At 39.9% G+C, this 27,660-nt stretch overlaps 1 protein-coding gene across 2 annotated transcripts in view; it reads right to left on the bottom strand.

The window, feature by feature from the left end:
* The window catches only part of GABRB1 (gamma-aminobutyric acid type A receptor subunit beta1), a 127,069-nt gene that overhangs the window by 844 nt on the left and 98,565 nt on the right, over window positions 1–27,660 (bottom strand). The window contains exons 5-7 of one of the 2 annotated variants that reach the window (XM_032186739.1): window positions 9,849–9,986; window positions 9,597–9,749; window positions 8,290–8,534 (exon numbers count right to left, since the gene is read on the bottom strand). In XM_032186739.1, the coding sequence (XP_032042630.1) occupies window positions 8,290–8,534; window positions 9,597–9,749; window positions 9,849–9,986 (536 nt within the window). Of the gene's footprint in view, window positions 1–8,283; window positions 8,535–9,596; window positions 9,750–9,848; window positions 9,987–27,660 lie in introns of both variants that reach the window. The other variant, XM_032186738.1, reaches the window with a different exon arrangement.

Here is a 27,660-nt window from a genome sequence, read left to right on the forward strand (position 1 = left end):
TTTGTGATGACAGATTCATCATATGAAGAACATGTAGGTACACATGCACTTTATCAGTTATTGTAAAAAGCTTGTGATAAGAATTAATTTTGGAGAATTAATCTCTTGTAGGGAAGGAAATCCCTGCTCCCCACAGCATGCCATTAACTTTTTCATCTGCAGACAAATGATTCCATTTTACAAAGGGAAACCTTAAATGCAGTTGCATTTTTAAAATATTGTTACCAGAAGTAGTTATTTCAAATATGTTTATTTGTGCTGTTAGGGCGCTGTTTTAAAATACTCGAGTAAAGAACTGGAAATTGCAACTGGTATATACATCTATATGTACACACACACACAAACATTTTAATGTCATTGCCCTTTTTCATGCATGAGTGTGATCACATATGAATGGCTGCATTACTTGAGTTTAATTTTTCACTTATCTTTAGGTTCCCAGCAGTTTGTAGTAAACCCTCTTTCAGAAGATGTTTCTGGTATTTCTAAGATGAATTCTGATTTTCCCATAAAGATTTCAAATTCACAAATATTTAAACTTCCACTGTATCTTAAATGAGGGAAATACACACCAGGAAACAGACCTCTTACATGAAACTTTTAAGACTTTGACTTGTGGCTTACTATTAAAATTACCTTATGGCCTTATGCCTGCCCCAAATATACCACAGTTGATACCAAGGCTGTCTGTGTAAGCCTTCATACAGAAGATTAAAAAAAAATCACCAGTTGACAATATGTTGTCTAGTGAAGCACCAGTGCTATACCATGCATTATTCACACCCTGGGCTTTACCTCTTTAGAAGGATCTAGCAGAGTGAGGAATTGGTACAATAATCTACATCGGGTTTGAAGTACATTCAAGGAAAATACCCAAGTAGAGCACACAGTGAAAATCCAGTCTCCAGGGCCTGCAGTGGAGGAAAGCTGGAAGCCAGTGAAAGCCTCCATTCCACCTGGCAGCATGCAAGATGTTTGTTCCCACTGCTGCTGAGAGAAAAGGATGTGTGATGACGACTGGCACATTTACACTGTGCCAGCCTAAGTATTTGCTAACTGAAAACAAAGACGTGATGGGACTGTTTGTACAGGAGCCTCTCAGGAGAGCAGAGGGGAAAAAAGCCTTCTAAAAGGAGTAATGGAGTCACCACAGACATAGAATTCACTTAGTGAGGTTTAGCAACTGATTCTTTACATACTGAAATGATCATTTGGTGGGAATGTTGCAGTTCCCACCTCTGTTTTAGTGGGAAAAGCTTAAATATTCTGAGTTAGAGAGGCCAGATGGTCACAGACGGGCATGGTGTTTGCCATGTTTACTTGAGATATGGGCTACTGAGGTTCTACTTTTTAGGTCAGGTCTTCTAATATGTGCAGAAGGAAGATCTAAGCTAGTGTTTCTTACTCTCCAGAGGACTGCTGTAGCTATGGGACTAATCATTGCCTGAAAATTCTGAAGTTTTCTGTGGAAAAAGTAAAGGTCTCAGATTATTAGTGGCTGTATAGTGTCCTTATAAGGGCCTTATAGTGGCCTATCAGTACATTGAAAGGCCTACCAGAAAGCTGGAGAGGGACTCTTTGTCAGGGAGTGTAGTTCACAGGACAAGGGGTAGTGGTTATGAACTAAAAGAGGGTAGATTTAGGTTAGATATAAGGAAGAAATTTACTATAAGGGTAGTGAGGTACTGGAACAGGTTGCCCAGAGAAGCTGTGGATGTCCAATTCCTGTAAATGTTCCAGGCCAGGCTGGATGGGGCTTTGGGCAACCTGGTCTGGTGGGAGGTGTCCCTGCCCATGCTGGGGGGTTGGAACTGGGTGGGCTTTAAGGTCCCTTCCAACCCAAACCATTCTGTGATTCTTTGATTTCTCTCCAAGTAAAATGAGATTTAAAAAAAACAAACAAACAAACAAACACAAAACACAGAAGTTTTGATGGGTCAACCTTTTCTTTTCAGTTTTACTGAATAACTCCTTGAGCTGTCTTTGATTGTATAATCTAATATTTAAACTAATTTACTTTAATGTTGTAATAGTAATAACAGTAGTGCAAGCATCATTAAGCAGTTATTATAGCTTCTCTTTTGTGAAGACAACTACATAACCGCTTACAATCTAAATTGATTCATAGGGATGTTTTTCAAATTAATATGTCCTGGTAGTTTATTACAAGCCAAGCAGCATATGAGTTCCTAAGTTAAGTATTATGAATTATTCTATTATTTTTTAAAATGAGTTTTATTTAGATCATTTTAGGAGAGATGCTTTATATACATCATGAAACAATTCAGTCTTTGAATTTCAGGCTTTGAAGAGCAAAGGGTCTTACAGTGGCCTCTAATAAATTAGCTCAGAGAAGTATAAAAGTCCTTCTAATGTACCTGGGTCAAATTCTCTGCTTATGCAACAAGAAGTTGGGCTAATAGTCAAATAATAGTTTGACTCATAGTTTCTCTGTCTTAAAAAACCCTTTCAGAATTTATTGAAGTTCACTCCAAAATGTTATTAATACTTGTGCACCTGAAGAAGATCAGGGGTGGGCTGAACCCAGGCTCTGTCTACTCCTTAGTTTTCTGGCCCACTGGCTGGTTGCTGGCTTTGGAATGGAGCACTTCAGCCTTCTTCTCAGGTAGGAAAGATGAGCCATAACAAACCCTGCGTAGTTTTTCCTTGCTTGGATATAACCCATTTATTCTTTCAAATACTGCCTTTATGTTCCTTAATGGAAATGTTCTTTCTTATACTGCTATCCTGGAACATTTTCAGTTTAGATGGATCATATCTTTTATCTTACACTTAAATTTTGCAAGGCATTGCTTGTTTCCTCAAGACTGTGCTGCATTAAGGAGTCTCAAGTTCTCTCCCTGTAAAACATAATGGCATCAAAAATCATATAATTTTTGGCTTTTGAAAATGAAGTATCTGTGATGCTCAATCTTTGATGATTTAGCGCAGACATAGTTGGATCTGCGTGGCTGAGTATGCTCAGACTATTGTTTAGAAACACAATGGTGGCATTTGTTGGAAAAAAGCTGGTGGAGAAAGACTGTGCTGGAGACTCAAGGCTAAAGTTACTGACCAGGAAAGAGATAAATCCTGCCCTAAATTTTATTATATAAACCAGCCATTTCTGGGATGAAAACAGGATTTCTTGATTAACAGATATTCTTTTACCTGCAGTAAAAGTATCACAATCTCTTCAAAGAAACAGGTTATACTCAACAGGGATAAACTTATTCAGGTGTGGATTTACATGAAGGCTGAGCTGGTTTTATGGTGGTGTGCTCCCTCCTTTTTTATCCTTCCACTACCACAGTGCTGGAAAATTATGCCTTCCTTGGATCCTCTGGTCGGTCTTTGTCTCTCCATCATGGATGTTTTTAGGTTCACAGAAGATTTGGAAGGAAGGTATGATGTTGTGCAGAATTAGAGGGCAAGAGACCTCTTGTCACCTGCCTTGTGATGTAATTTATGAGCTTCTAGATGGTTCATCCTCTTTCCCACTTACATTATGATTGCTTCCTGTCTGTTTTCATGCTTGAGAGACATCTGTGTAATGATTATTCACATTAGATTTGTCTAGGGAAACAGAAGCTCTTCACATGTGGACCACCTGAATATTTTCTTAATGAATTGTTTGTTCTATTAATACATAACTATGGTGATTTCCTCAGTGACATCTTGTTTTGACAAATGGACGAGGACATATAAACATTTTTTTTATTTTATTTTATTCAGAGAAATAGAAATCTTGTTTGTTACATTGTTTTGTTTTTGTGTATTTATAGATTAGAAAGGCATAAATTGTGAAACTGAACAGGCCTTATTTTCACTTTCTTCAGTCTGTAGAGCAAAGTACAGCTACACATGAAACAGGATGGCATCGGTTTCCGTCTGGTCTTCTCTGTTTTAATAGCACGGTCACTTTGCTGAGTGTTGCCCACATATCTAAAGACTTGTTATCTGGTGAAGGAATTCAAACTCTTTTAGTTGGGAGGGCTGTAAGTCAGACGGAAATAAGCAATATCTTCACCTGGCACAAAAAGAGGAAGCGCTGTTACATACATTCTTAGTTATAGGTCCCTGTATGCTTACGTGATTCCCTGTAAAGGGAATAAATCTCCTGTAGCTGCACATACTTACAGCTGCACTTCTTTTGAGTTCCAAAAAACCTTTTCCCTGCTTCAGTATAGACCATCGTAATATCAATGAAATATCTCAAAAGAAGGGCTGGGAGCTGTCTTTGCTAGAGATCACACAAGCTTACTGCATTGCTCTGTTCTGATCACATGCTTTCTGCCTGCTAAAGACAGAAATATACTGCTGTTGGACATCATCATTTCCACGCTGAGTAAAATGAATGCTCACAAGGTCACACACTGATGTGTCTCAAGTGAGATAACTAACTTCATTGATATCTCTGTTCAGCTGTCTCTATATGTATATGCATGTCTATATATATGTGTATACATATATCTAAAATCACAAACCTGCACTGTACAGACAGAAAGCATTCTACTCACTTTAAAAGTTCTCAGTATCAAAATGTAATTTCAATCTAAAGTGTGAACACTTACAAATCCTCATATAAAATAGGTGTTCTTTACATTTGCTGTCTGAAAAATGCTGTTGCTGTGCTCTGAAAAGCTCAAGTGTGTTCATAAATCTATTCCATCCCATTCTGCTTATTGTTCTTTGGGTAATCTTCACCAACATAACATTTAGACAAAGCTCTTTTATATGAGCTAGATCTTTTTGATATTCAATCAAACTAGCCAAATATGTAGGAAAAAGAGCTTACCTGCACTCCGGCTCTTTTATCCTGACTCTGGTGAGTGCACTGGGGCCCATATAGCCAAGGCTTCTGTCTTCATCATGAACCCCTGTTGTGCTTTTTCACTGAGGCTGGATTAGCCCAAAAGCTGTGGAAGTAACTGGTCCCAGTATGTGGATTTTTTTTTCCTTCCTTATTTTCCGCAGAATCAGACAGTATCTACACACAGCAATCCAAAATGGGGACAACAATCCATATCTCCTCTGCTTTGTGGAGGACAATACTTTGTGGGACCTCAGAGATTGCTGCAAGTCCAAGCTGAAATTGTGCATTCACTGTAATAAAGCATCTCCTATGTATTGGGACAGGAGGCAAATGCAGGTAAGGACTTTTAATGGGCTCATGAGTTGACTGGGACTGAGAGCATGATGCACAGCAGTGTTGTGGCTGCTGGAACACAAGACATTTAGTTGGACACAGAACTCTAACAAAAACTAACAAAACACCACAGTTTTGGAAATGCACTTCCTGGCATGTATGTGAAATTGCAACCATCCATCAAGTTAATGGCTTACCTGTTAAGGGTTTTATATGTCAGTCTTTTTCTTCAAGCTGAACAGAGAGCTCAAATACATTTTTGTCCAAAAGTTACCACTTCAGGCCACAACAGACCAGAATTTTAAGAGGTAGCCTGGATAAGATCCATCCAGATACTTGGATGGAATATATTGTATGAAAATAAAAAAGCAGCAAAAATTCTTTGGGCTCATTACTATGTATTTTCCACTGATAATTTCTGAAAATTCAGTGGGGTGGGTTTCATTCAAAACTCACTGTAGCAACAGAATCTGTCTTTGCTTTCTATTTTTGGTGTGGTTTCTGTGTATAAAAGGAAACTTTATATTAAATATTTATTCTGTACCAACTTGTATAGAAAAGTCCAACTTTACAGTTGAAATGGTAAATGTTTAACTTCCTTGTACCCCTTTAATTTGTTCTGTGCTACAAATAAATGCTTCTTCTGTGGGTAGTTAGGGTCTGGCGGCCGGAAGATGTCGTGCTGTATGGAAAGGTGGAGCCCGTCCCTTGATGGACAGCAGCGTGTGGTCTGTGATGTAAGCAAGCGGAAGTGACGCTATGGGCCTCGGGTATATAATGCCACGTGACTCGACAATAAACGCCATTTGCCATCCACCACGTTGGTGTCTGTGAGCCGATGGACCGAGCGGCCTGGGGTTGGTCGCCGTGCCGTTCCTGAACCAGGTCGCCACTGCCCCCTGAAGGCAACAAGTGGTGCCGAAACCCGGGAAAACTCCTGGATTCGGGTGAACGGCGGCCGGAGCGGCGGGACCAGCCCGGCGGGGAGGACGCTCCCGGACCAACAAGGAAGATGGAAACCCTTGTGAAGGTCGTATCAGAGTTGTGGAAGCTATGGGGTGGCTCAGCTGAGGAAGCCAGGGGTGCTGGTGGGGAACCAGAGTCTGAGGAAATCTGGGAGATACCGCCGCCATGTGCGCCCCAGTACGGCGCCGAACTAGAAGACGAAGAGTCGGGTGAAGAAACCTCCGGCGGGAACGGGGATGAAGTGCTAGGTTTTACTAACACGTGGAAATGGGGGAAAGAGAACGGCTGTGGGGACAACTGGGGAGTAGGTAGAAGCGCGAGAGAGGGGCAGAGAGCCGATCGGAACGGCCATCTGAAAAAACGCTCTGGTGAGGCAAACACCTCGCCGAGAAGGCGGGGCGAGCCACGAGGGAGCGAGCGGCCCGCCCAAAGGGCTGGGGGGCGGGGCCGGAGCAGGGAGCGGCCCCCCCGCAAGGCTAGTGGGCGGGGCCCGAACTCGATGGGAGGGTACTGGAACTCGGAGGTGAGCAGGCAGCCGAACTCCGACTCCGGATCAGATACAGATTCAAATTCGGAGGAGGAAATGGGGACACATAGCAAAAATATCCCCATCCGAAATAAAGCAGCACTGCGAGGGGGAGAAATTCCTCTCTCGGATTGGAGGAAAATTGATTGCGTGTGCCGTCTGGGCTCTTTCGGCCATGCTAGCATTCCCAGTCTGGGTGACAGATGGGGGGCAGAGGGTTCACTCACCAATAAACCCTAAGGATGTACAAGCGATTGTTAAAGCCATTGCAGATAAAGGGCTTCATTCTGCAATGGTCTCCACCCTCATAGATGGTGTTTTCAGGGGAGACAATATGCTCCCGTTTGATATAAAACAAACTTGTAGACTGATCTTTGATGGGGGGGGGATGATCACTTTTAAACAAGAACGGGAGGACAACTGTATGAGACAACTGGCCCAAGTTACTGGGGCAGATCAGCCACTATATGGCTCTAGCGTGCAGCGGCTAATGGGTGTGGACCCAACAGTGATCACCCCCCAGGCGCAAGCCCAGGGCCTGTGGGCCCATGAAGTTATGGCAACTCGTGCAGACAGAGAAGCTCCAAACAGCCAACGCCCCAACTTCCAGTGGAAAATGCTGCCTCAAGGAATGATCAACTCGCCTACTATCTGCCAGATCACAGTGGATCGGGCACTGGCGCCAGTTCAGTGCAGTGACCCCACCATGACTCAGAATAAAACTAATGAAAACTGAGTTTCTGTTCACAGGAATGGATCATCGGACACCCCTGTAACCTGTATACCCCGGTGACAAGAGAAGACAATAAGTCATCAAGCGTCCTGTCTAAGCCTGAGAGTTCCACACTGGCAGAACCCAGACGACAGCGAAGCGGCCTCTGTGGGTGGGGGGCTGTGATGCCTTTGTATGATCTTATCTTTGGACCTCGTATACTAAATAAGCTTGTGTTGTTTGTTAAAAGTTGGTTAGAGAAAGTTAACATTATGTTGGTAGAACACCAACAACTACTTTAAGAGTGTATTTACTCAGGGTTACCAGTTACCTCCTAGTTTTCTCCTGGTTATTGTGCTTTATGTTTTTTATTTAAGTTATGATGTCTACATCTTAAGATTGTTATATTTTAGCTAATTTGGTTGTGCATAGGGAGGGGGGAAATGTGGGTAGTTAGGGTCTGGCGGCCGGAAGATGTCGTGCTGTATGGAAAGGTGGAGCCCGTCCCTTGATGGACAGCAGCGTGTGGTCTGTGATGTAAGCAAGCGGAAGTGACGCTATGGGCCTCAGGTATAAAATGCCATGTGACTCGACGTCAACGCCATTTGCCATCCACCACATTGGTGTCTGTGAGCCGATGGACCGAGCGGCCTGGGGTTGGTCGCCGTGCCGTTCCTGAACCAGGTCGCCACTGCCCCCTGAAGGCAACATTCTTCTCAATAGCCATTTGCATATTCTGTAGTTTCCTACTCTGTTTTGAGTTGAAGACTGAAAAAACTGTTTCTGTAATCTCCTTAAAACATATTTTTTCTATAGACAATCTTAAATGATTTTTGCATTTGTGTTCAAACTGTATTTCTCTCGATCATCATATTCATCAACATTGTTACAGCAGAAATAATGTTTGAAAAGTTAGTTTGAATATTTTACCTGGACGCTAGTTGTTTCCAGTCTGCTCTTCTCGCCTGTAGCATGTCCTGTCCTTTCTGTTGTCTTTTTTTGACGTTGGGGTCCTTTCCCAAAGAATATATAATTTACAAAGGCATACTCCAGTAAGGCCAGAAACACAAACACAAAGCATCCCATCAGGTAAATATCTATTGCCTTGACATAGGGAATCTTTGGCAAAGTCTCCCTGAGGTGGGTGCTGATGGTGGTCATGGTCAGCACAGTTGTGATCCCTGCAAGAGAGGTGGATGTTGAATAAAAAGACAATGAAGAAGATAAGAGCATTGAAGATAACAGCATTGTTCTCCTACTACGCAGTTCTGATGCTGATGGCTTAGTTATGTGATCAGGTCCTAAATACTTCTGGAACACTTCATTTACAGCAGTAGCCCTGCTTGACCCATAGAGTAGCTTGTCCTGGGGACCCAGGATAATTTGGAACCAGAAAAAGTTCCTGGGGAACTTTTGACTGAAAATGTAAAATAGAAAGGAAAAATTTGTGATAAAATAATGGTCTTTGGTGAAGAGAAGGTGATATTCTTGTGCCAAAGACCTTTTCCTGTTAAAAGGGTGCTCTGAATAAAACATTTCTACCTCGCTGTGTTAGCTATCCGTCTTTTTTGTTTTTGTTGCTTTTAGCTGGATGAAATTATTTTTAATCTAATCGCAGGCCATTAATGTATCTAGATAACACTGTGCACAGGCGCAATGAGTTGAATTTACAGAGTGGTGAGTCAAAATAGTGGTGAGAAAAAATTACATAATTTGAAGAGGGTATCTGCCTTAAAGCACAGTCAGTGGCAGAAGGTCTTGGTTCTTATGGTAAGTTGTAGGAAAGAACATGGTATGGGAAATAAGCAACCATATGTGTAAAACAGGATTATTTTGTGTAAATTTTCACCATTGTCCATAGGACCTTGTATATTCATTCAAACCACACATCCAGCTGAAGTCGACTCTTTTTAACATCAGTGAAATGTTGATGCAGCACAGCATAGATAACCTTAGATATTTGAATTAGAATGTTATGCTTCAGTTTGGAAGCAAACTGCTTTTGGCCTGGTCCAAAGACCACTACAGCAACTGGAAGTCAGTCAGGTTCCCAAGCTAACTGCAGAGCCAAACATCAGACATAGGCAAGGTGACATCTGCCTGCCTTCCTGACAGTAAAGACCCTGTGAGGCACAGCATCAGATCAGAGTTAATGCTTCTGAAATCAGCTGCATGGAATTGGCACTACTGTGTTCAAAGACAGGAAGTATCCATATATCGGAGTGATTTTGAAAATAAGTTACCTAGAGCAACTCTGGCTGCAGAGGCATCATAATTGATCCAAAAAGATACCCATGACAGAATTGTGATCAATGTGGAAGGCATATAGGTCTGCAAAATGAAGTAGCCAATATTTCTCTTGAGCCGGAAGCTAAGTGATAACCGAGGATATGCTCCTGAAAGAAAGAAGGCATACAATGACTAATGCCTAAGAAAAGTTAGAGATTGATATCTCTGGGGTTGTGGGGGAGCTTTTTAAACTGGCTGCTGCTTACCTGTTGTAAACTCCACTCTCTTTGATACCATCTTGTAATCAACAATAGAAAATTGTGGGAGCTCAATGTTACTAACTCCGGTTACCGCAGACTCTCCTCCATTCCAATAAAATTCAATATCATCGGTTGTGTATCCATCTGAAACAGAGGCACAGTTTGGCTATTGATTTTTCTTTTTGTTTCATTACTTAGCTTAAATAGTTGCTGTTAAAGTGGAAGGAGCTGCTCTTGAATGCTGTTGAGTGAAATTTCTGCTATAGAGAAGCCACTTCCACTTCTCTGTGCCCAGGGGAAGCTTCTTAGTGCAGAAAGTAAGAAAAGAGAAAATAAGGGCAGAATTTAAGATTAAAGATCAATTTTTAGGTAGCTATAATAATACTGTTTTTAGTTCAGGCTTGAGTTGTTCAGTTAACTAATAGACTGATAACATTAGGGAAACTTTTAAACTGGTAAGGAGGAGCTCTGGCAGTCAAATCAGGCTCTGTGCACAGCTTTGTTTTTGATTTCCTGTGCAGCCTGTGACAAAATACAGAGTTTGGATCCAGCAGAAGCAAAGAGGATTCCAGAAGAATTCAGGAGCCTGTACTACAATCTGACACCGTCTGGCTGAGCTGTAGTTACCCCTTTGATATTCATAGTGTTTTATATTTTATTTAGACCACACTGTTATTGATCTTCTTACGGATCTATTGATATTTTATTTATCTTCTTATCATAGAAATATTTCCTATCTACTTTAAAACTAGTGTGTTTTTATTTCTTTCTTTTAATAGTGATGCTAATTATTTTTCACATAATTAAAAATTAATCTGCCATTTTACCATTGGGAATGTAAACATTATTGTTAGCATTTTCAAATACATTTTTAATTAAGCTCAAAAGTGGTTGAATTTCAAAATCTCACAGTTGATGTTATTTTTGAACTAATGCTTAAACTGCTTCCAGTTTATTGCATTTTACTACTTTCTCCAGATGCCCACTGAAAGAGCAAACATCTCATCCAATTTTAGACTTTTCCTCCAGGCGTGAGAGTTAAATCACAGGTTTAAATCATGTAACACAGATCAAATAGAAACATGAGTTTGAACTCAAAGCTTTGGAAAACTGGACAATGGTTTTGCCACTGAACAAACCACAGCATCAGAAGCCTCTGCAGAGCTAGGAATTTTCATTCTATACGCACTGATGATGAATTTTCTAGCTAGGGAAATTAGACTTGAGATGTCTGTTCCTATGATAGTGCTTGGTAATAGGCTCATCTCAGGAAGGCTGACCACATGCAAAATGGATCTGCAGGTCCCCTGGGGGCAGTCGGAGAAGCTCTCAAAGCATGCCACTGGGCTTGAGAGACCACTTAGAAATTCTGCAGTTATTGAACGGATATCTTTTGATGCAAACATGCAGTGACGGATTGAACAAGGTCAAGTGTTCACATCTTATTTGTGAACTGTGCCATGGTTTGCTAACTGTCTGAATTGCTGCTGAAACCGTACTAACCTGTGTAATACGGATCATTGCTGTTTGCTTAAACTTCTGTGCTTCCCATTACTTATACCAATTGATTTGAAATAACCCATCTCAGGGGTGTCACGCAGGGTGCTCTGCCTGGCTGGTTTTCATTGCTTTCAGGTAGAAGCCCAGGAGCTTCTCATTGAAAAAGGTCGAGACAGCTGCTTGGTGGTGGGGCTTCAGTAACTGCTTTAAAGGCGTGGCACACAGACATGGGGCCAACATTAGCCACATGTGTGGTGTGATACCAAAGGGCTGAAGCAGAAAATGTGTTGTCTGTTTATAAAGTCAGGGAAATTTTAACTTAATTTTAGTGTAAAAAAAATCTTGAAAAAATGTATGATAAAAATCTCTTGAATATTCCTTTTTTTTTTTTTAGAAAGATGCAACACAATAGAAGAAATCGTAAGCTGTTATCTCATACTGAGAGCATATTGATTATCTGTCGGCTTGGTACCACACAGACATCTGCTATGTGATGTAGCAGTTGCAGTTATCGCTTTGTTTTTAGGGGCTGGTACTAGAAAGAAGTAAAGTGCGGGCACTACCCAAAATTTTCGTGAGTGCTTGATGCAAAGTGAACCAGGGGAAGGTTCAGATGTGAGAATCAGGGGTTCTGCTTCAGGGTGTGGAAGATAATGATGAGCTTGCTTCTTCGTGCCATCAGCTGTGGCCTGTTCCACACCCCTCCCTCCAATTTTGCCCCAATTCTGCCTTTTCCTCAGCCAGTGCAGAGATATCCTGATAACGAGAAAGAGCTGATGATGGTTTTTATCCAGGAGCATTCACGTTTCTTAACTCTGCTTTTAGACGAGTAATCTAGCAGGAACACTGCCTGTGGTGTTGAACAGATAGCACAGCACACAGGATTTCCTTGGCAGTCCTTGCAGAGATTTGGGGGCCGGATTCCCACGCGGGGGCGCCCACGCACCGCGGAGCGCTACCTTGGTCCTGCTCCCTCCCTCGCAAAATTGCTACGTGATTGCCAAGATTTTTTTTAATTATTATTATTAATAAAGCTTATTTGATATGTGTAAGCCTTTGTTTGCTCCCTAGATTCTTTCCCACCTTTAAAACCATTAAAATGTGTTTTATTGCTCAGTTCCAGACATTAAACTTCTGCTTCCTAGAAAATAATGTCTAGGAATGGTAATACAGTCCTTGATCTGGCAACACTTCATTTTGTTTGCTCCTGGACCCGCAGCTGAAAGCTGAAGGGAAAACACTTAAGCAGAAGTGCCACAGGTCTAGAATCTAACTGGATTCAAACATGGCAAGAACTGGTTATGTATACATGTAAATCTTGCTGTTCACAGAAAATATGCTTTAGAAATGTGATATCGCAGAGGTTAATAGTGTATTAGATGTTAATGTCACCAGGCTACTTTATTTTCCACTGCATTTTTTCTTGCGATATGAAATACCTCTGGGATAAATAAAGATTCATTTTACATTTACTTCACAAACAAAGTCACAGTTCCATTCCTAGGACCTATTCCACAGAGATGTACAAATGGAGCCCCTTTTTTTCTGTGCTTCTTCATGGTAGGCAGCTCCAAACACCAAGCAAAAGGATCTCTTCCTTAGAGATCTGAGTCTAAATAGGGCATTTCAAAAGAGTATTTCTAGTCTGTGCGCCCTAAACCATTCAACCACACATAAGGACATGGGGCTGGAGCTCGACCTTTTTCTACTGGCTCATCTCTTTCCTAAAGACATCAAGTTGAAATCAAGTTGAATGTGGTTGCTAAATGTGTTTTTACAGCATCATTTTTCTTGTTTCATATAGTTACTATTCTTCTGACAGCATTTATGATGATGAAACATTTTTTTTTTTTTTTTTTTTCTTTTTCTGCACACCACAGAGGTGATCCATACAGTGGTAAATATACAGTGGTAAATTGATGGTTTCAGCTGAAGTCCAGTGTGGGACTGGGGCACCATAAAGCCAAACATCTGATTGGAACAGTTAACATTAAAGTGGTAAAATTGCTTGAAATGGTTCCCTGTCACTGTGTTAGCGTGGGTTTATATCTATAAATGACTTATTTCTTTATTTCTTTATTTATTTTCAGTGAGGAATACAGGCTGACCCAAAGGAAAGCAGCCTTTTACTTTCTATAGTCAGATGGCAGATTGTAATGTGGGATATGAGTCAGAATTTAACCTAAGCAATACTGACCCAAATGAATACTTGGTTAGATTGCTGCAGTATAACAAATTGTCAGTTATTTAAGAAGGTTTCTCAAATAAAAATAAATCTAACATATGGGGGAATCTGTTCTATCCCAGTTGGAGACATCATTTCCTATCCATTAGAAGCAAGAAAATAAATGTTATTACTGCACAAAGTCACTCTTGCAGCATTCTAATCTAGTTCAGGGAGTGAATTATAACCTTGCCTTACTTTGCAAACACCTTTAGTACCAGTTTATTTTTCCTTATTATCTTGTTTTGCTCCTTTAAGTTTTTACATCTCATTTGCCATTGAGACCTGATACGAGGTTGGAAGTCCTTTGGGAGAGGAAGTGTTTGTTTTTGCTTAATATCTCTTTAATGGCTAACACAGCAGGACTTCTCGGTATTACTGTAGTCTCAATAAATGGAAACATTTCAGAGCCTCTTGAAGGTTTGTGAAAGAGTCATATGAGTAGTGAGACTTGTACTAAAAATGACTTACCAGTTTATTTGTCTCCTGGATTATGTCAGTGATGTCAGAGGACCTACTGAGTCTAAAATGAAGATAATACTGTTCGCAATCACAAAAACACTATAATATGCTTTATCTAGTATGGCTTTTGTGTGCAAAAGTACCTCTTACAAGGCATACTGGTATTTTTATTTTATTTTATTTTTTCCTGTTCACTAGTAAGAATTTAATTCTTATTAGCAATAAACAAGCAAATCAAGGAATTATTAGGAAAAAATAAGCAAAATTCTTTAAACTTTCATATGCTTTCCAATCCATGCTGTGATATATCTTGACTATTACACATAGTTTTCTTTCTCCAAAATAGGTGTACTAAATTGGCTGCAAAGAAGGGCCACTGAGATGATTAAGGACAGACTTGCTTCCACTGAAGGCAAAACTGGCTTGGGCATGATTCATCAGCCTGATATATGAAGGGACTGAGGGAATGTTATGACAACAGTTTATGAGATCACAAATTAGCATGATGAACTTGAATGATTATTCACAATCTCTTCCACTTCCAGATCAAGAAGGCAATAAATGGCATTGCCTAGTGGTTGGTTTGAAAGAACTAAAGGGAAATGTAATATGCAGATAAACTGCAGAACTCTTTGCAGAAGGTGATGTGATGTCAAAAGTTTATGCTTGTTCAGAAGTTATAATATTATTCACAAAATAAAAGTCTGTCAGTTTTTAAACATATTGATACTATTTCTGACTTCAGTGACAGAGATATAACTTTGGGTTTGAGGCATTTTGATGACTTGTCTCAAAACTAGCAGCAATGTTATTGCTCTTCAAACTTCTTAAATGAAGCAAGCATGCAATAAGTGCTCCTGACCAGTTAACAACTGAGCAGTGTCTACTTGTGCAGATTGGATATTTGTGTAATTGCAAAGATGCCTAACTACTATTTACAAATCAGTCCTGGTAAGTATAGCCTTCACACATCAGTTTCTACACATTTTTAGCCAGTTTCTCAGTATATAATCTAAATCCAAAGTGTGGTCTTTTGAAATGGAGCTTTAGTGACTCTGGTAGTTATGCTGATAACCTGTTTGTTTATCTGCTTCTGTGTTTCTTGCTTCCTGGCCTAAATCCTATTCTGCTGTGAGGCTGAAACCAGCAAACTTCTTAATTCTTAGTGTTCTTGTCTGAAGGCTAGACAGCAATCGATAAAGGCTGAAGCTAGTCATGCAGAGATGAACTCCTCTTGCCCTCCATCCAGATGGACTTCTGCTGGTAACACAATAGCCCTGTGAGTGTGGCACTCAGAAGAAAGAGTTTGTTTCTTTCTCATGTTAGGTGTCAGAAATTCCAGCCTTTTCCCCTTGATTTCTTTCTGTGATGCCTTTTTCCTGAATCTGTTTTGAGCTTTCACCTTCTTCCTTTCTTCTTCTCCTTTGAAATGGACACTTAAACAAGATACCAGCTACATCTCAGTCTGCAAAAAGTTGAACCAAAGCTCCTGACCCCTTTTGGTGAGGCTAATTTATTTTTTTTTATTTTTATTTTTTTCTTTTTTTTTTTCTCTTACTGTTTACTGTTTATATTTTACCCTTTAACCCTCCCTGGTTTGATGAGAAGGAAAAAAAAAACACACATATTTGGGATCATCAAAATGCCACCACAAATTGGTTTGACTCCAATCCTGGCAGTACCAACTGGAAGCTCCTGACTCTTGACAGGTGACATCAATGTGTTGAGAGAGAATGACCTCTCCTAAGAACCCAGTGTTGCAGTCCTTCACCTCTTGTGTGATTTCAAAAGGCTTCCACTCCATCATGATAACCAGATGAAGGTAAACTGCTTTTGGTGTTGTCAGGAGCTAATTTAGTGTAGAGATTTTTTCTAATGCAAATCACTCTTTTCATCCCTTACTTTGCTACCCTTTCTTTCTTTCTCATCTGGAACAGCTATGCAATGCATAGCTATGCCAGTCTGAGCTATAATCCTGGAAGTTTTTTTCTGACTTGAGTTGCTTGACAAAGTTAAAAAGAGAACAATAATATATATAAGCATATTATATAAACATTAGCAACAGAGGTCCAGCTGTTTAGCATTCAATTAATTTAGTTCAGTCAATATTGCATGGTACATAGTTTTGTCTGCTTGTATTGTAAACACATCTTGCCCTTGAGCACTTATTTCATTTGACTAATTAAGATCTACTTCTAAGTGCTCCCATTTTGTTGCCAGGCAGATTCTCCCAAATTTAGGTACAGCTGTTGTGCTCTGTGAAGAAACCATTTGAAGTCCAGGTCCATCTGTTTTGTTCTCCATTGTGTCAGGCCAAAACCTGTGCTTGCTGAAGGCAGCAGAGCCTCTGACTTTATATGAATCAAGACACTGCATGGTTCATGCAAGTACACCTTATATTTCTGTGCAATATTTTTTGCCCCCTGGATGTGGAAGTGAAAACCTTTTAAAAATTTTAATTACATAATTCAGTTGCTTAATTTTTTTTAGAGAGGTAAATACTGAGGCAAGTACTAGGCCAGTGAACTTGTTTTTTTTTAGATAAACTGTGAGAATGAAGTAATCCTAGTGGTCTTGCTCGGTGTTCTGTCTATCTAAGATGCTGAATTTTCAGTTCACGAACAACTATACAAAAAACTAAAGTAACGTTGAGCTACATGAAAATTTTCCTTCAGCAAAAATTAAAAATGAGTAAAAAATAACTTTCCTAAATAAAATTAGTTTCAAATAAAAATTCCAGCTATTTTGACTTTTGAAAATGAAATATTTTTTAATGAAAAAAATATAAAATGCACGTGTGTTATACTTTTTGCATGTATTATACTTTTTCTGCATGCATATCTCGGGAAAACTGTTGCACACTACTGAATTGATACTTCACTGGGGAAAAAGCCTGGCCTGAAAAACACTCTGCTGTTCTTTGTGATGTTGCTACAAGACTATGAAACGAAATGTAGATTGATTTGACAGTTGTTTTAAAACTTTTTCATGCATCTACTTTACCTTTGTAACCATAGGTAAATACTAAATCTGTATTGACAAGTATGGAGTAAGAAAGTCCTACAAAGAAACAAAAGTTAAGGAAAAGTACACCTGGATGTGTTCTTGTTAAATAGATTTATGGTTGTAACAGGAAAAAAGAAAAGAAATTTCAGACTGAATTCTGGTCTTCTACAGAAATGAATCCCATTGCTTATGAAGCATATATGACATTGTCTTCTTCTAAGGAAATGTACCTCCACTAAAGCATGAAGATAAGTCTGCATCATTTCAAACACCATGGCACATATTGCAGTTCACAGCAGGGCTAACAAGTGCAGGTTACCAGCATTTTTGGGACTTCCTGTGTTGCAGAGACTGAATTTGTGCTAGCAATGATTGGTAGAAAAATAGCAAATTTATAGTACAGGATAACAAAATTCTGCTACTGCTAAGAAAATACGCACAAAGTATACGCTACTTTTCATCAATAGATTATGATACAAAACTAATCCATCTTTATTTTGTAGGGAGACTCGAAGTGCAGAAGGAATATAGCATACTTTACTGATGTGTTATATTCATTTCACCTAAATAAATAAACAAATAAATTTAAAAAAAAAAAAAAAAAGAATAGTAAGCCAAAGAAGACAGGGTTATGTAGAGAAATGTTAGGTCTTACTAGCTTGATATGTCTGGACAGCAGACTGGATTCAGGAGGAGAGTACAGGAGGTGAGTGGCTTCATCTGATGATTGTAAGTAGAGGAGCAGACTGTCTTTTAGGTGGGTTGTATACAAAATCTGTTTGGTATCTGCATTTTTTTTGTGGAGGCAGATACTCGTTTTGTGCAGCAAATACTCGTTAGTAGACTAATAGGGGGTGATGACAGAGGGGCAAGCTTTCCATAGAGAGGGAAGGTCCAAGGTCTAGTAATCAAAGGACAGTGGATAATTTTTTGTGTGCTTAATCTTGTTGATACAAATTCCAGCCCACAGTGTGTGAAATATTTGAATTAAGGATTCTGTTGCTTTGACCCTAAATGTGAATTCAAATAAGGCTGTCATGCTCTGTGTGGTTTGGATTAGAAATGGTAATATGTTAAATAACTGTGTGTTTTCTCAGGAAGAGCTCTCCATAGGTAATTTACTGTTCAGAGGCACTTACAGAATACAAATGAATAAGAATAGAGAAAGATTGCTGAAGAGATTAGCCATATATTCTGAGTTAAAACTTAGTCATTGATGGTATTAGCAAAAATTGCATCCCACCAGTGGGAATAGGTATGCTGGGTAACAATTCAACAGCCTTTAGGTGCTGCTTCATTAACCTGTATCTATACTTAGAATAATTGTGCAGCCTTTCTGTTTTCCCTGGCCATCAGCACTATGGATAAGCAGACCTGATCCTGGCATCCAGTGTCTTGTATGAAATGAATTTTGCTTAGCTCCAATCCACCTACAAGCTAATGGGCAGTTTTTTTATTGTACAAAACAGCCTTGCACTTTGGTGTTAACAGATATTCACAAGACTGAGTTACAGAAATGTGCTCCCGGTGTAGCCAGGGAGATTGGATTTATGATTGGGAAAACGTAGTGCTGCTATTTGTACGGATGAATCGTAGGCTGCCAATCACCAGAAAACATGAATTCAATGAAAAATAATATAACCATGAATGAGCTCTTCAAACAAAACTGAAATGCTTAATGTTTTCTTCCTGAAGTTTCCCACACATGGTGGTTTGCTCGTAATGAGCAATGTTTCTTTGAGCAGTCTACTTTTGCATGCCATGTTTGTTACTTGACATTTATGCAGAAGATGAATCTGCATCAGCTAAAGCTGTTAGAAGTGGTAGCAGAAAACTAACGGAGGAATCTTTAAGAATTTTATCTGATGGACTCAGTTATGCTTTCAGTTCTGCAGTTTGGTTCCAGATGAGTGGAGGTCTGGTACATGAAAGTATGGCCCAATTAGTAATTAACTACTTTGTGCTCATGCTCCTCCAGGTTGGGTAAGCAGTCTTTCAGCATAGCGACTTGAAGCACTGTGTTTTGCTTATTTGTATTATTGCAGTGTCAAGGAGCCATAGGTGAAGATCAAGACAGACTGTACTGGCACTGAACAGAGAATTTCTTGAGATTTATTACATCTGTAAACTCAGATGCATTTGGGGAAAGAATTCATTCTCATGAATTGAAGTGAATCCATGAGTACCAGAATCTCCCAATTTGTGCTGGGTTTTATTTTATGAAGCAATTCACACCTTGGCAGAGGACAAATAAATTCATAAACCGTACTTTAGGGCTGTAATATCCTAGCACAACTGTGTTATCTCAAAGCACAATATGCCAGCTCTGCAAAAGATGTGATATGACTGGGTTTGGAGATTATTTTTGCTGCTTCTCTGACTACAGAAATACAGACTCGTGTACAAGCACAGCTGTTTCCTGAGAAATCCATCCCTCCTCTAAATGAGACCCTATTTTTGAAAAGTGACCCCATCTTGGCTCTCTCTGGTCACTGGGGGACAGCCTGGTCCCATCAGTGGCTCTGAGGCTGCTAAGAAGGGGCAGAAATGTGCAGAACACTCACTGTAATTGACTAAGTGTGCAACAGAAGAGGGCTTCAGATACACTGGGTAGGTGACTAGCTTGGCTAATTTCATGTGCTCATGCAAGTACTGGGTGTCAAGTGTTTGCTACGAAAATCTATGGATCTGTATAGCTATCCATCCTTTTGAAAATAAAAATGGAAAAATATCTAAACTACACTGTCAGCACCCTAGTAACTTCTAAATTTGCGTGCAGTGTACAGATGCACGGTGAAAGTGAAATGACTAGTTTCTAACCCTCTAGGGAAAGAAATCTTTCCAAAGTGTGTGAACAGAGCAGTCTCCACTGCTTAATGCTAGTGTACTGTGAAGAAAGGATTATTTTGACTTAAGTTATGAAGGGTAAGCAATGACTGAAACTGAGCCAAAACAATGCAACAACAAAACCAACAACAACGAAATAATTGTTTGTGTGAATAAACAATACAAAATCCCATTTGTGTTCAGTATCAATATCAACAAAGTATTTGTGAATCTGCCTCTCAGAATTTCTGGAAAAAAAAATAAAAAAAAAATAAAACAGCAACAACTTGGTCAGCTCCACAAGTTCTTCACTGTGCTGGGCTTTCTGTCTCCGCTGGTGTTTAATGCTGTGGGTGCTCATGCTGTAACTTTAAAGCCACTCCTGTTTTGTTGCCAGTACATTCTATGCAACTTTGAAGGACAGCATTTCAGCTATGTTAGAAAATAATGCATATCTACAAATTGCTGTGTATGTGCAGGGCCTCCATGGGCAATTGTTCAGCAGTGAACGGACAGAGATACAAGCTCAGCCTGTGTATCCTGCAAAGGATATACAGAGGGACTCAGGACATGTTATCTAAATGTATTTAGAGATGATTACTGTGTTTTGAGTTGCTAAACGTGTTCTTCCCCAGGGAGTGATCAATTTGTTGTTCCACTGGGCAACACCAGCAGCACAAGCATGCTGAATTCCTTGCAACTTTTGCAGGGATGTTTCCTATACACTATCTTCCTTGGTTTATGAGCATGCTGTGATAAAATATGATTAACTGTTCTTTTGCAAGGGTTTGTGGGAGCTAGTTGCTTGAATATGGCATTTGAACCATGACAAAACCCTTGTGAAATGTGGCATTTTGTGCATGTTATGTAGCAGAAAGCAATGTGGGTGCAAAAGCAGCATGGATTATATGTAAGCTGATGGAGGCACACATGCACAAAGGTTACTGCTGTGAATGGGATGAAACGCAAACATCTTTCTATCCCTTATAGCAGGCAGATTAAGCCAGAGAGAGGCTGGCAGAATTGCCCACTTAGTAAGATTGCTCCTACAAATGCCTGCAAGAGTGATTTCTGTAACATGTGCCCAATTAGCAAGTCAGAACCTATCCTCCCACTATTTTTGCTTGCAGAAGGTTGTCGCAAAATTAATTACGTCAATTTTAATTTTAAAATGCGCACATCAAAACTGGGGAGATTAATGTTTGAAAGATTTAATAAATGGCCAGATTTTGTTCAATTGTAACTCTCTTCTTTTGTTTCACCTTTCCTGTATTTCATATTTAGCATATTTTTTGTGCTGCCTTCCTTGAGGCTGTATGTATTGTGTAACTGCTGTAAACCCACTTCTAAGCACCAACTGACCAGTTTTAGCTCTCTCTTAGGTCTGTTTTCTGTTATCCTGATTATACTGAGACAATCTGAATTCTGTATCAATTATTAACTGTTCCACTTCCTTGTTGCTTTTTTTCTATTTTTCCCTACGGCCTTAGGTCTCAGCAAAACATGAGGAGCTGCTCTTGAGCATGTGCAGAAAAGCCATTCAAGCAACTGACCTGTCAGCACTATAAATAATTCAGTTTATTAGTAGCTCTATTACTTCCAATCTGATGAGGCAGAGGGTGATCTGGTGTAGCAAGAATATCTACTTCAGTTATGGAACACCCTGCAACAGCCACCAGGACTTCAAGCTCCTTTTCTTGGGAGCTGCTTTTAAGATGAGGTTTTAAGATGAGGCTTTTAAGATGAGTTCCTCACCTTTCTTGGTGTAAAAGGAGGTGGGAGAGAAGCGAATAAAGGTATCTCAGTCTGTGTGGGCTTTGGGAAAGTTGTTGCTAGCACCTACTTCCTCTCAGAGGGGCTGGGGAGCTGCTGCTAGACAAAGGTAGAAGATGTGGGGGGACAGCTAGTAAGTGCACTTGTTCCTAGATAATTCACTGACAGGAAAAGTCAACAATGTGCTCATGTGTTCAATGTACATATAAATACTTTGCCATTGGGGTGGATGGTATTTTTCATCTGTATTGTTGTCACTGATTCAGGTATCTAGTTAAGCTTCACAAACATTTGTATCAAATAAATGAAGAGAGAAAAAGTAATTGCAACTCCTTAAGCCAGCTTCGGCATAAAAGTGAAGTTTCTGTAAAATTGTACTCTGTACCGACCAGAAAAAAGAGCATGTTCATGCATGTAGCTGAGGTGGTGAGTCTGTTAAAATAGTACTTCAGGTCTGACTAAGTAAATGTAGAAGTCTGAACACTTGGAAGTGTCAGTGCTTACTGGCAATGATTTTCTAATGGTTGTGAAATGGCATATCCTTCTGTGTGGCACTTGCATCTAACTTCAAATGCACACTAGATTTAAGTTTAATCTGAGAAAATCTAAAAGATGTGAATGGTTTGATTCATCCAATTGATTTTTTGTTTTCTCCTTACTCTGGAACAGTGTAAGCAAGTACCCAAGCAAGTATCAAGTTTTATTCTTTGCTGGACACACCTATCTCAGAGTAGTGTGCTTCATGTGTAATTTGGCATTCCTGTCTCTCCTGCAGCATTTGGGGAGAGGGGCTTGTGCTTGGATGAAGGAGCAAGGTCCCAGAGCTCTAAATATGTACGGCAGACAGAGGGACTTGGCTCCTATCTTCCAGCATGACATCTTTGAATTTAGATTTCCTCTTGCTCTTGCATACATGGTTTATTTTCTTTTGGTAACTGGTCCCAGGAGTCCTCTGTACTTAGATTACATTTCTTCCAAAATAAATAAAACAAATAAAACAAACAAAAACCCCAAACTAACAAACCCAAACAAACCAAATTTTGACTCAATTTTAGCATGCAAAACTCGATGATAGCCTTTGCTCCAGTTTCTAAAAATGCCAGATTTGCAGTGATATTGATGGGCTAAGTGACTTTAGAGACAGTTCTTAGAAAGATGAGTGGGTAGAAACTTTTCTGGCTTTTGCATTCAGAAACTTAATCTTAAAAATATGCCACTGCTTGATTGGCCTGAGTTTCTGGAAAGATGTCTCACTCTTTGTACACCATAGTACATTCTCTGTCTCTCATATTACACTATTTGAACTTAATTTTAGGATGGCTTGGTATTTTAGAGCAGCTAAAGGTATTGGCCAGAAGCAGATGAGTGCTCTCATTCTCAGCTCTATGCTGTAATAAACAGAGACCAGTCAAAGAGGAGAAAATGAGTTGTTATTTTTTTTGTTATTATTATTTTTTATTTATTTATTTATTTTTTTTCCTGTAGGGCTGGCAGGGCCTGTGGGAAGTGGCACATGCTGGGACATGGGGTTGTGGCTGACACATCTCATTCAGGGGGAGTCTGACAACAAGTGAGTGAACAAGAGGAGCTCTTCATTTATGGATGTGACAGAACCTAAGTTTCTGTGGGGAATGGGAGTTGCCCTCATTACAAATGTCAGAAAGATTGAATGTTTTGGAAAAGGCATAGAGATGAGTTTCCTTCCAGCTTTGTTGTTAATTGAGAAGGAGACTTGTGACTTGTTTTTTAGCATACTCTGAGCAACCAAATCCTCCATAACACTCATGGGTGCCTGAGGACCAAGGGCTGAGAGCAAGGTGCAGAGTAAATGATGGCAAACCAAATGCACCTGTTAGATCCTAGGAATCCATGAAAACAAACAAACAAACAAACAAACAAACACAAACAAACAAACAAACAAAAAAAAAAACCAAACAGTTTTCCACTGACTTTCACCAGCACAAAGATGAGGCTGGGCAGGCTGGAGGAGAGCACCTGCTCTGTCCCAGCTGCTGCCCTCTGGCTCAAGCAGAGCCCCTTGGGAAGGGGAAATCATGCCTTTTCTGGAAGTGATATGATATGCCTGGTGAGAAGAAGCAGGATGAGACCAGATCTTTTTTTTTTTTTTTTCTTGATACTTTAGGGAGAAGACACCAGTGGATCCATCTCAAAGTTCCCGCTGCCTCAGGTACCAGCACACTCATATTCATCAGTGAATTTTTATTGTCAGGCATGAAAATATTACTAGATATCTGTTGCCTGCAGGCAGGTAAAGCTCTCTGGGAAAGCTTGGATTTAAGACAGGTTTTTCATCTCTAATAAAAATAGACCTTTTTGTTTGAGGTGTAGGTTCTTACATCCTTGGTAGTTCAAATGCAATCATACTCTGGATCAATGCAGTCTTGTCTCAAGCAGGGAGCTGTGATAAATCTGTTCAAATCTCATCCTGTCAGACCTCTCTGTGCCAACAGAGGTGATAATGAATGTTTAGGTATGAACACAGTTGTTGTTTCTTCTTGCAATAAACCATCTAGAGGTTTAAGTGAAATATTTTATTGATTGACTGCAATACCACTGTGAGCTTTTTGCTCTTTCATGTAAGCATTACGTATATTTAGTATTATGTCTGTTTTTATATGAACCAAAGACAGCCATAAAGACAATGGAGTCAAAATGAAATTGTCATTTTCTATTCTGTAACTGACTAAATAAATCTCCCACTTTCCCCCAACTTGGTCTTTTCAGGCTTCTCTGGGCTTGTTCACTTCTCCCACACAAGTGATGTGGTTACTAGGAGAGTGCTATTGACAAGGCATGCTTCAGTGTTGCAATGTAGATTCCTGAATCATGCTGCAGCATTACTGTTGTCATAGAGACACAGATTTTTAAGGCCAAAGGGAGAGTTCTGCTAATCTGCTCAGACCTCTTGTAAAACACACAGCAGATTGCCAGCAAGTAAATAATTTTGCCAAGCCAGAGCACAGCTTGGCTTTCTCTCTCCTGTGACAGTGAAACATGCTTCACTTGAGATTGGGAAATGCTGGAAGGCATACCCAAATGGGATCTGATTTATTGTTAGAGTGGTGCTGTCTGCACATCATTTTTCCTGCTGAGTGAAAGCCAGATGTAGGCTTAAACCACAAGGTCATGCCATGACTGTGATACTTGCAACTTCAAAGAGACAAAAAGTATTAGAGTAATAACAGTATCCCATCCTAGGTGGTGCAGTGAGGTCAGCACTTGTGTTGTAATGAAGGATGCTAGAGTGAGGTGGCTGTGTGCTGTCAAAAGTCTCTGCCAGACCAGCTCTGTCTGACACAGCTGCAGCAGCTTGATACGTACAAGAGTAGCCCTTGCCACAGGCTGCCTGGTAAACCTCCAACCAAGTATTAAGCCTCCTCTGTCCAGGGTCTGTTAATCCATGAGAACTGGGTTGTGACAGATCCCAGCTCTGCTGACAAAGCAATTCCAGTTATAAAATCCTTTGCTTTTGCACAGACAAATTTCCAGTGGCCGTCACCATATTACACACTGAAACAGGTTTGAAACCTCTGATATGGTCTCCCATCTGCCTCCACAAAATTTGGAGTAAGGAGAAGTGCTTGAGTAAAGCAGTGAAAATTTGTGTGAAGGATCACGTGTAGCCAAAATGCTCTCCTCCTAAATGTGTACACCTATCTGGTTGTCAGCTGTGCAGAAACAGCTTCTGCCATCCTGCAAGGTTGCTTCAGGAAAGCTGGAAATGCATTTTTTTTTTTTTAATTTTTATTTTTTTTTTAAGTGAAATTAATCTGCTGGCTCAATATAAGCATGCATTATCACTGCTCTGGCTGATCCTCTGGAGAGGTTAGATAACAGGGCAGTGTTCTGGTTCTTTGTGTTCTTCTCCCACACCTGTGTAGCCCTGTTATTTTGCTGCTCTTGGCAGTGCTTTATGCTACTCACTGGTAAGTATTATTAAGGCCAATTCTTAGCAATTTAGATTTTCAAGGGATATTTTATGGCTAATTCCCAAGAATTAGAAAATCCCTAAATGATGCAATGACTCTGCCATTCAGCTGAAGAATAGAATAGAATAGAATAGAATAGAATAGAATAGAATAGAATAGAATAGAATAGTTCTGTAGGAAGGGACCCTCAAAGATCATGTAGTTCTACTACCTGACTTCTTAAAGGCTGTCCAAAAGTTAAAGCATATAAATGAAGGCATTATCCAAATGCCTTTTGAACACTGACAGGCATGGGACATCAATCACCTCTCTAGGAAGACTTTTCCAGCGTGTTGACTGAGATATGTTCTATTCTTTGAGTAACTTAAGAGAAATTCATCTATGAGACTGCCTGATTCCTCTGGAGCGTGCTTCTTCTACAGTAGGAGTAAGTCTCACTAAAAACACAGGGAAAGTTAAAAAGAGGGCTGGTTGGAGTGTGCATCAATATTGGTGTGCCCTGTCATTGCTGGAGCTGTGCAGCTGCTGTAAACACACTGGGAAGCACTGAACTTTTGGAGGGCCAAATATATTTCCAGATTACTTGGTTTAGATGTGGGGAAGCACACTGGGACACGGAGAGGACTCTCACAGGTGCCACCTTGTTGGGATGAAGGAGATACTGCTACTCTCTTTTTGATGGAGAGCTGTGGGAAGGAGAGGGGGCAGTGTAGCAGCCCTACTTTCCTTGTGTGTGGGACCAGAAGAACAGGAAACAGTCCTGATCTGTTCATAAAGCTCAGGGACTTTTCAGGGGACATTTAACAGTAGTGTGAGGAACACATGATCCATCTTGGGCCTGGTCAAGTGTCTTGGCATTTATTTGTCAGGCTTTTGCTTGCTGTTTCTATTGCACAGTCTTATTGCTTGTGATTGCATCTGCAGGCATGCACCTTCATGCAAGTTGTACATTTACACCTGCAGGTCAGTGGTGGTCAGTTTAACAACTTCTTCTCTTCAAATGTAGGATAGATACTTTACCAGCTCGTACAGATCTTTGACTTAGTTTATATTCTGCCTTTGACTTTTTGCTTAACTTCCTAATTGTCATGTATATTTTCTACAGGCACTGAACTCTCCTTATAAACATTTCTCTTCATTTCTGAGCTCACTTATAGAGTCTCTCCTGACCAGATATAATTTAAAGGGTGGAGATGAGGTAGGATCATTCACTTGGAACAAAAATTTCAGACAACTAATAAAAAAGAGAAGATTATCTTTTAGTGTAATTTACAGTGCTTTAATTGACAAAAATGGAACCATGCCAGTTTTCACCAGCTGAAAATCAGACCTATTTTATCAGATTACATGCTGTTGCCAGCTACTAGTTTTAGGGCTATCAGTATTGCATAGATTTACACATCTATACAGACCTTTTTGCAGTCTATGTGTTTAGTTTCGTTTATTGTTTTCTTTCTGCATGCACAGAACTTGCAAGATTACTGACAGCACTCAGGAAAAAAATGTTGTTAAGAAGTAAAGTCAGAATTTAAAAAAGGTCAGTGTTAGCCTTATTAAATTCCTGCTGAAACCAACAAGACTGTAGGTAGCAGAAGAAGAAAGTTGGTGGCAATTGCAACATAGATGATACCTCTTCACTGCTCTGGAACCTGGTGCCTTGTGGGTTAAGCATATAAAGAGTATAAACACAATATAAAGATGACCAAAACCACTTTCCAGTGCTTTGGAGATGGTTTGGGAGTGTACATGGTGCACAGTATCTGTCTATTGATAAGAGATGCTTCTCACTCCTACACAGGCAGATCCAGGATAGCTCAGTGATTATGGCACTGCCTTCTCTAGCCCTTTTATTTAAGGACGGCTTATTTTAATTCTTGTCTCTCTCAAACCTGAGGTGTATAAGACTTTACTTCAAAAAGATATATATATATTTTAACCAATAAAATATTAACAATTTTATTTTCATCCTAGCTCTGCAAAGATTTATATAGTGGCACAATAAAAAGCTGAATAGCTGCAGTGGAATGCAGGAACTGGAGTGAGAGGTTGAGAATCAGGATCTCATAAATTGGTTCTC

This window comes from Aythya fuligula, chromosome 4 (genome assembly GCF_009819795.1).
Source record: "Aythya fuligula isolate bAytFul2 chromosome 4, bAytFul2.pri, whole genome shotgun sequence".
In the NCBI taxonomy this organism is placed as follows: domain Eukaryota; kingdom Metazoa; phylum Chordata; class Aves; order Anseriformes; family Anatidae; genus Aythya; species Aythya fuligula.